The 13,589-nt window shown below is 36.5% G+C and overlaps 1 protein-coding gene across 3 annotated transcripts in view; it reads left to right on the forward strand.

Moving 5' to 3' along the window:
• The window catches only part of ANKAR (ankyrin and armadillo repeat containing), a 73,620-nt gene that overhangs the window by 33,197 nt on the left and 26,834 nt on the right, over positions 1–13,589 (forward strand). For all 3 annotated transcript variants that reach the window (XM_023259544.2, XM_045034128.1, XM_019838366.3), the window contains 4 exons: positions 792–1,000; positions 3,168–3,272; positions 5,402–5,643; positions 10,006–10,174. In XM_023259544.2, coding sequence (XP_023115312.2) covers positions 792–1,000; positions 3,168–3,272; positions 5,402–5,643; positions 10,006–10,174 — 725 coding nt within the window. The remainder of the gene's footprint in view (positions 1–791; positions 1,001–3,167; positions 3,273–5,401; positions 5,644–10,005; positions 10,175–13,589) is intronic.

The following is a 13,589-nucleotide window of genomic DNA, read 5'->3' on the forward strand; positions in this document are numbered from 1 at the left end:
TATTGTAGTTTAAACAAGGTACACATGTAACCTTCCTCCTGTTGCTTCTTCACATGTGGCTTCCGTATCCTGATTCAAAATCCCTACTCTTGCTTTCATCATTATGCCTGTATTTTAGCCATGAAGAGAAACAGAAATGCAAAGTAGTGGCACATTCCTTTTCTCTTTAGGGAATTGCCCAGGTCACTTCTACTAACATCACGTTGGCCAAACTTAGTCATTGGCCAATAGGTATCCATAAAGGAAGCTGGGATGTAATATTTGGCTGGACAGTCATGTGCCCAACCAAAGATCTTCAGTATCTAAGAAGCAGATAGTGGGATTTTTGAGAAAATCTGTTAGTTTCTGCCATGATGAGGAAGCTGGGATTTTAGAACTGGACATGAAGAATAAAGAAGTGGCTTGGAACACTCCCTGGGCTCAGTTTCACTGTGTGTACAATGGGCTGATGATACTTGCCTTGCTGTTTCCTTTGCTCATAGAGTTGTAAGGATTAGATGAGGTGGTGTATTCTAAGAACTTTGAACGTTATCAACTTCTAAACAAATTATAAGGTGTAATAATTAAGTTGGGAGGGAAAGTAGGGGCAAATACTAAGGACAGCCAAGGCAAGGGAGGCAAATCTATTTACATGTGGAATATATAGAATAATACCATGTACTGAAGAGAAGGTGATGATATAAATCAATATAAATCAGCCTCCCTCCAACAGCAATGTGGATGGCTTCTCAAGAAGTAAATTTGACACTATACGTGTGCTTAATTATCATAATATGTTCCTTGATTTTTAGGAATCAGTGTACTCCACTGTTGCTTGCTGCCACTTCAGGAGCACTGGACACTATTCAATACCTATTTTCTCTTGGTGCTAACTGGAGAAAAACAGATATTAAAGGAAACAATATAATTCATTTATCAGTGCTAACCTTTCATACAGAGGTTCTCAAGCATATAATAGAGTTAAATATTCCTGAACTTCCGGTTTGGAAAACTTTGGTAGGTGAGTGCACAACACATAATCTCTTTATAAATAAATGTTCTCATTATTATTCAGCTTAATCGTTGATACTCTGAAATAGAGCAAATAAAATAATACATGCATCATATTTTAAACAGTTAAAATCAAAAACTGGTTAGTTAAAAGCAGAAATACAAATAATACTGAACTATATTTTGTGTGTTCAAAAGTACTTTTATTTCTAAATTAAAATCAAAGAATAATAACTCACACTGTTACACTGTACTGTTACTGTACAATTATATTTATTTTTATTTTCCAACTTCCTCCAAAAGTCCATCTATCCTCCTTTCTGTCAAAAAAGCAAATTAAAACAAACAAAAAACGAGGAAAGAGGAAGAAAATTAATTAAAGTGAAGAAAACTCCCTCCGATTTATTCCTTCCTAATTTAAAAGACAGATTCAGGGGCGCCTGGGTGGCTCAGTTGGTTAAGTGTCAGATCCTTGATTTTGGCTCAGGTCCTGATCTCAGGGTGATGAGATCAGGCCCTACATCAGGCTCCATGCTGAGTGTGGAGCCTGCTTAAGATTCTCTCTCTCCCTCTTTCTCTGCCCCACCCTGGCTTGCATACGTGTGTGTGCACGCTCTAAAATAAAATAAAATAAAATAAAATAAAATAAAATAAATAAATAAAACATAGATTCAGCAACATTTTCCCTCATATATTGATATATGTTTTCTGAAAATTTTTGCTTGAGATGTTGCTCCAGATTTTTGTTTGGTCTAGCCTGAAATATTATAAGGATAAGGGTCTCTAGGCCAATTGAATGCACAAATCTGATTTTACTATCCCTCAAAACCCCACTAAAATTACACGGAACTTAACTAATAACATCAGCAACAGCAGGAAATAAGCATTCAAGAGAAAACAGGAAAGGAGAAACTAGCAATAAAATGTTGGAAACAGGCAAGTCTTAGAATTTAGCAGACTGGACAAATCATCCCAAGCTGACAGTGGGAAATCTGAGGACCTCTCAGACTTACACCATCAATCCTCACTAGGCACTCTGACTGAGAGCACAGTCTAGGCCAGAAAGACCGAAAGATGCCAAGGCAGGAATTCTCCTCAACAAACAGGAAACTGGGAGTCTGCACCAAGAGAAAAGCAAAGGTGATTTCAAAGATGACAGCAAATGAAGTCCCCGAATGGAAACTGTGTACCCAGGCCAAAGGGATGTGGGAGGAATTACCGACAGGTACAAAGAAAACTAGGCAGATGGAATAAAATAAGGTTCCCAAGAAAGACAAAAGTAAGAAAGGAGACAAAACTGTAGTACGCTGCAATGCTTACCTGTGAATAATACCTGCATAGGCATTATAGTATAAGTATGGAATATTCATTTAACTAAATACTATAAATGTGGGGAAGGGGAGGGAGAGGGGGTGGCAGCACAGTGGTGGAAGAGCTTACTTCTCATTTACCATAACATGAAGTCAGTCGATGATGTCCAAAATTGACAGAGCAAATGGTCATAGTGTATATAAGCATTTAGAAATATGGAGGTATATTGAAAGTCCAAAGTGGTTATATCTGGAGAGATGAACTCAGGAAAGCGGAGGGTAAAGAGAGACCAGAAAAGGACACTTCTATGTGGTTTCTTCTTGTACGATAGACGTTGTTTAAAAGGATATATATTTATTTGCATTACCTCCACATGAATTTATAGTATAAATGCATTTAGGATTTTTTGAAGTTATCTTCTTCATACTCAGGAAATGTATAAAGCTGCCTATATGCTTTAATAGATATTAAATTTTTATTGACAATAATGTAGTTTACTTTGCCATTCTTGAAAGCTTACGCTTAAATTTTATTGAACAACTGATTTCAGGCAAGAGAGAAGTGTACTGTTTCCCAAGTAAATTTGAACCACATGACCAGTCAATCCAAGTCATTCAGACCAAGTATTAAACATTTCAGAATTTTTCTACTAACTGTATAGATTATAAACCTCAGAGATTATGGGCATTTGCAACCTGTTCAGCACCCCTCAGAAGGCCATGCACAGAGGGAATTTAATGAATGCATTTGGTGTAATAGTCGTTATCTCAACTCACAGCTTCACTTGGCCTGTACAGAAGCAGATCAATCATTCCATTTCCTCTTCTAAAATTACAATATGCGTTTTTCTGTTGAATACTTGCCAGAAATGTTGCAGTGTGAAAGCTATAAACGAAGGATGATGGCTGTGATGTCCTTGGAAGTAATTTGCTTAGCAAATGCTGGATACTGGAAATATATTTTGGATGCAGGTGATGTAAAATCCATTTACTGTCTTTTGCTTACACTATTTTATGTAGAGCTATAATTATATTCAATCGGTTTAAAATCTATTTTTAATTGTAGAGAAAACTTTTTAGTTGATTTTAAGTTTCTATTTTTCTTTTTTCTAAGGTTATTACCTTTACCTGACGATATATGCAAAATTTTTAATTCGAGTATAGTTGACACACAGTGTTACATTAGTTTCAGGTGTACAACATAGTGATTCAACAACTCTATACATTATGCTATACTTACCACAAATGTAGCTACCGTCTGTCATTGTGCAATGCTATTACAATACCATTGACTATATTCCCTACGCTGTGGCTTTTATTCCTGTGACATATTCATTCCATAACCGAAAGTCTGTGTCACTCACTCACACCTTTACCCATTTTACCCATGTCTCCACCCCCTTCCCCTCTGGGAACCATCAGTTTGGCCTTGTATTTATAGGTCTGATTCTACTTTTTGTTTGTTTTGTTTTTTAGATTCTACATATAAGTGAGATCATATGGTATTTGTCTTTCTCTGACAACCTTATATTTTATTTCTCATGTGGAAACTGCACACAATCAAAAAACTATATAAATTCTACTTCTCTAAAACTTTGTAAACTTAAAAATGATACTAAATTACTGTACTACATTTTATATTTACTTTCAATTAGAAATTATCCTTATTCTGTATTTACACAATTTATTTTTTAAATTAAAATGGGGCAGCTTGGATGGCTCAGTCTGTTAAGCGTCCGACTTCAGCTCAGGTCATGATCCCGCGGTTTGTGAGTTCGAGCCCCGCGTCAGACTCTGTGCTGACAGCTCAGAGCCTGAATCCTGCTTTAGATTCTGTGTCTCCCCCTCTCTCTGCTCCTCCCCCAATGCAATCTGTCTCTGTCTCTGTCTCTCAAAGATAAATAAACATTTAAAAAAATAGCAGGGTTTTGTGTATGAGTGTGTGTGTGTGTGCTGAGCACCAGGTATTGTATGGAAGTGTTAAATCATTTACTATATTTACAACTGAAACTAACATTACACTGTATATTAACTAACTGGAATTCAGATAAAAACTTTAAAAAATAGCAGTTTTTGTGTCAACCCTGGGTTTGTCACTAGCTCTGCATTTAGAATTTAAGTTAATTGCTCGCCCTCTATAACCCTAATTTCCTTGTTAATCAAATGATTCCTACCTCATTTGGTTGTTTTGAGAATAGCACTTTCCAATATAACTTTGTGAAATGATGGAAACGTTCTATCTTCATTGTCTAATATGGTATCCACTACTCTAATGTGGATATTGGGCATACATAAGATGCTCCATAAATATTTGTTGAATGAATAAATAAATGAATAAAAGAATTACAAGTAGTACCCTAAAACTAACATTTAGTATTCCTAAGAACATGTACAAAAATCTGTGTCCAAAAGGTAAACTATAGATAAATAAGTCATGAGGGAGGTATCATTTCAGGTAGATAAATAAATAAAGCCCTGGTTATACGGTTATATTTTCCAACAGTTCTTGTGTCTCCAGAGTGTGCTCTCTTCTTTCACAGTGAACTGATATAACAAACATCCGACTGAAGCCAATTTTCTTTTTTCACCATGCCCAGTGATTTCCATCCTTGAACCAATTATAATTAATGAAGCTAAGGTTGCTTTTTACTAGATTCAGCACTTTTTGTTTTTCAGTTGCTTGTAAAAACTATAGGTAAAATATAATAAAATGCTCAAATAATTGTACAAATGCTGCCACACAAATTTAAAGAATATCCAAAACTGAACTGTATCATGTGGTGGCTCAAAGAATTTATTCATCTATCATTTGAAGCTGAAAATCCATGGTTCCAAGGTGGCTTAGTGTTACCAACATGAAATAATAGGCTTGTATGCTGTGTGAAAATCAGGCGTGTGAACATGAGAGCTGCTTGAATTATGGAAAAGACAGACAGGTGAATTCATATGGTTTCAAATTATAATTTTATAAACATGTTATAGAATTATTTGCTAATTGTTCATATGGCGATGACCACAGCCATTATTTAAATCTTATCATGATAAATTAACTATAAATGGTTACAAATAATTCATGCTTTTTCTTGATTTCTTTATTGCAGGTACCATTCCTGCCTTAATTAATCTATTAAAATGTTCCAAAATAAAATTACAGTGCAAAACAGTTGGGTTATTGAGTAATATCTCAACACATGCAAACATAGTGCATGCTATAGTAGAGGCGGGAGGCATTCCAGCTCTGATCAACCTACTGGTTTCTGATGAACCTGAACTACATTCTCGCTGTGCTGTCATTTTATATGACATTGCTCAACTTGAAAACAAGGATGTTATTGCCACATGTGTAAGTTCTTTTCATAGAATATAGTTTTGACTGACATTCCCTGGGTGTCTCAGTCGGTTAAGCATCTGACTTTGGCTCAGTTCATGATCTCATGGTTTGTGAGTTCCAGCCCTGTGTCGGGCTCTGTGCTGACAGCTCAGAGTCTGCAGCCTGCTTCTGTTCTGTGTCTCCTTCTCTCTCTGCTCCTTCCCTGCCTGTGCTCTGTCCCTCTGTCTCTCAAAAATAAACAAACATCAAAAAAATTAAAAAAAAAAAAAAAGAAGCTAGAAAGGTACATACCCATTTATGATGCAGTGGTGAAATTCCCAGGGAAGAAATCCAATCTCAAAGAAGATGGCAAAGAACAAACCTGCCACAATCCCATGAGTGCTAAAAGTAAACAAGAGCAAGATAGTACCAGAGCAAGCACAGCAAAGGACATGAGCTTCAGCAGAGGTATCCGGGTCCCCTCTCCCTTTCTCCCAAGCAACACAGTAGGCCCCAGTGGATGCTATCCACACATTGGGTTTTTGATGTACCTGAACAACCTTGAGCCTGAGAAACCTATCACGTTGGTAGCAACCAGTAAGCAAACCTGTTGTTTGTCTAAAGGGAAATGTTATCACCACACCTTTCAAGGTTACCAGCTACATAAAAATCCTGAGGCTTGGCCTAGGTGAAAGAGCTGGCATAGTCTTGATACGCTCCAACATGGGTAGGAATGCAAGAGGCCCAGGGAGGACTGTTTCTCAACAGAAATGATCACCTGAGATAACACAGAAGGCAGGGCAAGGGCCTACTTAGCTCTAGGGTGTGGTTGCTTCTTTTTGTTTATGAGAGGGTATTACAAGAAATGCTACCACTTTGGCTATTTCTGTCCTGGCTGGAAAATGCAGTCCAACTGTACCAGAAAGTTATTTTTTGTGAACACCAAGCAATCTTTGCCATGCTGCATTTCCTCAAATGAAACCCACTATATTGTGTCTGCTTATGCTTGATTTAAGATCTTTTATGAGATATTTATAAGATTATTTTTATTGTTTTCTTCAGTAGATGCTTCTTCACCATGGATTGAATAATTTAGCATCATAAAATGTACCTTTTTTTGTCGAGTGTAATACTTTTTCCCTGAATTCTATACTGTCCAGAATTATGTTTGTGATGTTTCCTTTGCACTCTCATGTTTAATTTGGCTCTGCCCATCCTTTTTAACTTTTCTGAGTCATTTCCTGTTGGTTGGTTTGTTATCTTTGGGAAATATATTGGAAATATAGACACCCCAGACTCACCTCTAGAGTTAGTCTTTACTTATTTAGAATTTATAATCTCCGGCTAATCTAATAATTACCCAGAATTGGGATAAATGTGTCCCTTGAATCAGCATATTTAGGTTATGCTTTGCCACTCACTTTGTGTTGAGTGTATGTATTGAGCTCATTTATACTCATTGACATGACATGTTTAACCTTAGTTCTGTCATAGTTTGTTATTACTATCTTTTTAACTTTAATCTACTGTGTGGTCAGTGTTTTCCTTCTCTTTTTATCTTTAAAGTGCAGGATTTACATGTCAACATTCATTACCTGTATTTCCTGGGACTTGGTATAACTTTTCAACATGTATATTCATCTTCTTTTATTTTTAGAATGCTTTCCTGAATTCATATCTTTAAGTATTTTTTTTTCTGTAATATTCTTTTAGTCCATTCACACGAGGACTTTTTGTAAGTTTATTAGATGGCAGATTCTATTCTAGATGTTGGGGTTATAACAGTGAACAAAACAAATAAAACCCCAGTTTCATGGAAATTGTATTCTACTTGGGAGTAGCAAGACCATGAGCAAAGCAAATAAAACAAACATATATGTTAGGTGAAAATAAGTGGTAAGGGGGGCAATAAAGCAGATAAAGGGGAGAGGGGAGCGTGGTGAAAAATACTTCAATAAGTATTTGCATTTGAGTGCAAACTTAAAGTAGATGAGAAAGTGTGTCATGTTTTTCTGCTGGAAAGAGTATTCTAGGCTGAGGAAACAAGTGCAAAGTTAATGGAAGTTGGAATGTGCCTGGTATGTTCAAGGAGCAACAAGAAACCAAAAGTAGCTGAGGGGAGAGATACAGGAGATGCTCAGCTGGGTTGGGTAATGGTGGGCCACATCACGGTTGTGGGGGCAACTGTCAGACACCTTGCTTTTGCTCTGAGTATGTTAAGCCATTGAATGATTTTGTTCTGGGAAGTTCCATGAGGAGATTTAGATCTACCCTCTATTGAAATAGGTGGGCAAGAGTGGATGTGTCGAGACTAATTCAAAGCTATTATAGTAATCCAGATGACAGATAAAGGTATCTTGAACCAGGGTAATAATAGTGAAAATGGTGAGAAGTGATCACATTCTGTATTATATATTTTTTAATGTTTATTTATTTTTGAGAGAGAGAGAGAGAGACAGAGTGTGAGCAGGGGAGGGGCAGAGAGAGAGAGAGAGACACAGAATCTGAAGCAGGCTCCAGGCTCTGAGCTGTCAGCACAGATCCCAATGCGGGGCTTGAACCCAAGAGCTGTGAAATCATGACTTGAGCCAAAGTCGGACGCCCAACCAACTGAGCCACCCAATCGCCCCTACATTCTGTATTATATTTTGAAAGTTAAGTTCACCAGGATCTGTGGGAAAGTTGAAAGATATGGAGGGACCTCAAAGGAGACTAAGAAGGAATGGCCAACAAGGTAGGAGGAAACCTGAAGAATCTGTATCAGCCAAATGAAGAAAGTGTTTCAAAGAGGAAAGAATGATCAATAGTGTCAAAGCTATTGTAAGGTGAAAGTCAAATACTGACCATTGCATTTATTTGCCTGAATTAAATGACCAGCTCTCTTTGGGAACACTAATTATTTGCATATTATATTACCTTTTCCTGCCTTACATAGCTATCATTTTTTCTCTCATCCTTTTCCACTCATTGTTTCATTTTATTTCATTTTTTTCCTTAATCCTGTCCTTGTCCCTTGCTATGTTTTTCAGCATTGTTTATTTTTGTGTGGATTACAATTTAGCTTTTATATTTCTCCACATCTTTCCTGAGCTTTTCCAGCTCTCATTTCTTCTCCCCTATTTCAAAAATATCTTCCCTGAGCTCTGATGTATCTCCTGTGCACTCTTGTTTTATAGAAGTGATTGTTTCATTAATTTTTTTCATTGATAATAATGTACCACTTTAAGTTAAAATCTCATCTATTTTTGTGGAAATATTTTTTTTGATGAACATTAACCATTTGTCATAAATTTTTCTACTTTTTTTCTTAAATATATTTGGACAGATGCTGTTCTAGTTCTGTTTTGATCATTACTCATCTTTGAATTAGGTAAGTTCTTTCTCGTCCTGCTACTTGCAGGAAGTATATGTGGGAAGAGGTCCAGTTCTAGGCTAGCAAGCATATGACTTATGCCACAGAGTTGTATGCATGGGTTCTTTCAGCTTTACTTTTCCCTAAGCCGACAGAGACTGGTGCATAGTACCTCACAATGTAAGATTCTATTTCCTCCACAATGCGGAGTCCATCTCTTCCTTTTTACCTCACCGAGAGTCTACTTCTTCCAGACATATCTTGTCAGTATGATTCCTTGTCAATCCTTGCCTTTCTTCATTTTTGAAACATTATGCCAAATTGACCCAGGAAAGAGCCTGCTTCCATCCTGTATACACCCATTCCTATTATTTCAGACAGGGAATTGTGTATTTCTTTTTCTGCCCCTCAAGGTCAAGGGGCAGAAGGTCAAGGTCTGCCCCACAGACAACTGTGGTCTGCTAGCATTTCCTATGGACAGTGGCCATGGGAGATCTCTCTAATTCTTGCTGGTAATTCACACAAACTTATTGTGGCTCAATATTACAGATGTCTCCTAACTTTATTGAAAATGAGGTTACATTTCTGTTTATCTTCCTTAGTATTCTTGCATTATTTCTGTTAGTAGAGAGAAATGCCACCTTTATTCCATTTAAAATTAGGAATTTATATTTAAAAATATTTTGTGTTGCACAAATATAATTACCAATTACCAGTACGATGTTTACAATGGCAAATATTTCCAAATTGGCAGTGTATTTAATTGATCTTACTCAATTGCTTTACTTTTTAGACATTTATTAAATGTTACAGTGAACTTGTAGCCTTAACTTATTTTGCTGTAGAGGAGACTATTTTATGCTCAGAGTTAACTGTCATTTAATGTGACATGCCAGTAGAGACATTTGTTTATGGGCAACCATTCTCTCCTATGTAAGCAGATATTTATAGCAAGAAAGATTATAGACTTACATTTTTAAATAAAGATTGCATAAATCTTAAATAATTCTATTGTAATTAATTTTTTGTTTCCTTATCTTTAGAATGGAATCCCAGCTCTGATAAGTCTCTTGAAGTTAAACACAGAAAATGTGCTAGTAAATGTAATGAACTGTATACGGGTATTATGTATGGGAAATGAACAAAATCAAAGAGCAGTGAGAGACCATAAAGGCATCCAATACCTTATCACATTTCTGAGTTCAGATTCAGGTGAGCCTCGATTTCTATATTATTTTTAAGTGGCTGGATATACTGAGTAAAGCAAATACAGGTTGGACTTGCCTTATATGAAGACATGTCCTGTTATCTTAGAGTGCATCTAGACATATATAATATAAACTAAACATCTCAAACACTCAAATTCAAACACCAAATTTATAAAAGGAATTGACTCTCAAAGGTATAGTTTTTATAAAAAAAAAAGTTTAACTGGATTTCTCTAGAAATGGAAATACTGGCATAAATAATGAAAATCATGCAGTTAATACGCCCAGGGACTTGAGTAGATGACTCCTTGTATGAATAATACATATATTGATCATTGGAACGTTTTATAAGTTACAACAAAAACTTCAGGTTTTCTGTGAGATATTGGTATCAAAATTCAAAGTCATCACGTCTTTAAGCTAATTATCAGACTCTGAAGTACATATCAGTTCTAAGAACATCACAGGCTATGGTGTACTGCAGGTACTCTTGCAGGTACTGCAAATGATCTCTTAGGTTCCATAAGTATTATCTCATCCCAGTGAGCATACACATAACAGGGTAAGCTTCACATCCATGGTTTTCCCCAAATTTGAGGGGATAAAAAATTGGGGAAAAGCTTGTCCTTTTTTTTTTTTTAAAGGAAATAGAGCTTATGGGGGAGGCTGGGTGGCTTAGCTAGTTAAGCATTTGACTCTTGATCTTGGCTCAGGTCATAATTGCAGTGTGTGAGTTTGAGCCCCACATGGAGCTCTGTGCGGACAGTGCTGAGCCTGCTTGGGATTCTGTCTCTCCCTCTCTCTCTGCCACTTCCCCACTTGCTCTCTCTCTCTGTCTCTCTCTCTGTCTCTCTCAAAATAAATAAACTTTAAAAAGCTCTTTTAAAAAAAGTTTATTGAATACACCATAAAGGAGTGGCGGACAGGACAGCAAAGGAGAGACTGTCTGCCAAGCTTGCCCGTTTGTCTTCCTGCTTAGTTTATCATCTTTCTGGTCTAGTTCTCTAGGAGTAAATACAGAAAAAAAATACGTTGGTTGATATGTAATACAAGGTTATGGATAAAGGGGTTGTTGCAGAAGACTTTCTTTTACTTTAGAGCTTCAAAGTTAAGGAATTATCATCTTCTAAGAACCTCTCTCATATAGGGAAATCATTTGAAAGTCCTTTCCCTTCATCACAAATTCCTAAGGTCATCAGCTTGCCCTCCATCAGTAACTATGCTCTACTTTATAATTTTTAAGAATAGCATTAGAGATTATGTATGGAATCATCCAATCACTATGCACTATGTTGTACATCTGCAACTAATATAACATGGTATGTCAATTATACTTCAATTTAAAAAAGAATAGCATTAAAGAGAGCCAGCTTTTATGCATATTTTAGCCATAGAATTTCTACTTGTTCATAATTACTCTTTAGTTTATTCTTTGTGTTTTATCACCTAAAATTTAAATACAGGGACTACTTTTTCCCAACCTTTTTCATCTTCCCAACCCCAGATGCTAGAACAAAGCACAAACTGTAGAGAGAATCTGAATGAATAATAAATACATTCATGAAAGAAACCTATAGAAATAAATTGTTGAAATTGTTTCTTTTGGTGCTCTTGCCTTACCTAAATGAAAGTAATTCATCCTACACTATAATCTATATTATCTCCGCATTCCAAGGAAGATAATTTTTGGGAAAAAAAGGAAATTATTTTTTTCTCTTTGTTTATAACTTATAAGTACTTCATTTATAATTTTAGTGCTTCAACAAGTAATTCTCCTGACTGTTAGCTGGTTTGGCAAGTTGTAGGAGATCACAAAGGAATTTTGTTAATTCCAATATCCTCTTAAACATTCTCAACCACTCTAAGATCTCATGCATTAAAGTAAAATGGCCCCAAAGCAGAGTCACATGCAGTTTCTTGAGACTATGGATTCATTAACATCTCCTTAGTCTTGACCCCTACCTCCAGGAGTTCCTCAACCTTTGCTGAGTTTGGTTTGTTTTAAGCGTTTGCTTCACCCATCTTTAGCTGCTTATTTCACACTCTTCCACATATGTGTGTGCCTGCATGCATATTCTCATTCCTACAATGTGTCAGATTTCATCTTTTCTGTGGCACACAGTTTTCCTGTTCTGTGTCATGAGGCCACCATGGCAATCGAAATATGTAACAGAAAGTATACAAAATACTTTTCAACTGCCAACTATCTGAGCAAAACTTAAAGAGCACCTCATCCTTCTTAGAATGGTTATTCACACATTTCACTGCAGAAATGTTTTCTCCAGACTCTCCCGGATGTTATGTAATACATAATATATGCACTCATTATCTTCTAAAATCTGAAAATTTCGGAATTCTGTTTGCAAGAGTTTTAGATAAAGATTGCCTCTACCATTAAGCTTCTTGCACCTCTTTTTTTTAACATTTTAAAAATGTTTACTTATTATTTTTGAGGGAGACAGAGCACGAGCGGGGGTGGGGGGTGGGGCAGAGAGAGAGGGAGACAGAGAATCTGAAGCAGGCTCCAGGCTCCAAGCTGTCAGCACAGAGCCAGACGGGGGGCTTGAACCCACGAATTCATGAGATCACGACTTGAGCCAAAGTCGGACACTTAACTGAGCCACCCAGGCACCTTCTTGCACCTAACTGTTAAAGTTGGGAGTTCCTTGGGCATCTGTTCTTGGTTTGCTGCTTTTCCTTTTTCTTTTCTTTTCTTTTTTCTTTTCTTTTCTCTTTTCTTTTTTCACACAGCACATTCTCTCAAGCAATTCTATTTACTCTTCAGAATTTTGTTATGGTTAGAATCTATTCTTTCTAGTCCTGTATCCAAATCCCTGACCTCTCTGAGCTTTAGAGCTAGTTTGGATTATTGAGGAGCTAAGACAGCCCTTCTTCCTTTAGAAGAATTGATAATAAACACATGAATCAAATAGAGATCAAAACTTCAGCCTTATTGCTTGCTTTGAGAAAATAGCAAACAAATAAAAACAGTGCCCAAAAGAACCCAAGGCATGCAATTGCAATGACTCATTTTCCAAATTAAGAAATTATGTAACTCACTATTCCTTTTATGGGGGAAATGAGTAACATGCCTGAGCGGGATGTGAGAGAAGTAATTTCCACTTTTTGAACTGACATAGCAGTAAGGGGTAAGAGAAAGAATGATCCCCCCACATTCTCTTAATTTTATTAACCTATTGGGCTTAACAACATTCCAAGTGTTACTAGAGTGATGTATGTAAAATGCAAATTGATCATATCTTTTCCCTCCTTTATTTTTTTTTAAAGTTTATTTATTTATTTTGAGAGACAGCATGAGTAGGGGAGGGGCAGAGAGAGAGAGGAACACAGAGAATCCTAAGCAGGCTTCACATCATCAGCACAGAGCCTGATATGGGGCTCGAACTCATGAAACTGTA

This window comes from Felis catus, chromosome C1 (assembly GCF_018350175.1).
Source record: "Felis catus isolate Fca126 chromosome C1, F.catus_Fca126_mat1.0, whole genome shotgun sequence".
Classification (NCBI taxonomy): domain Eukaryota; kingdom Metazoa; phylum Chordata; class Mammalia; order Carnivora; family Felidae; genus Felis; species Felis catus.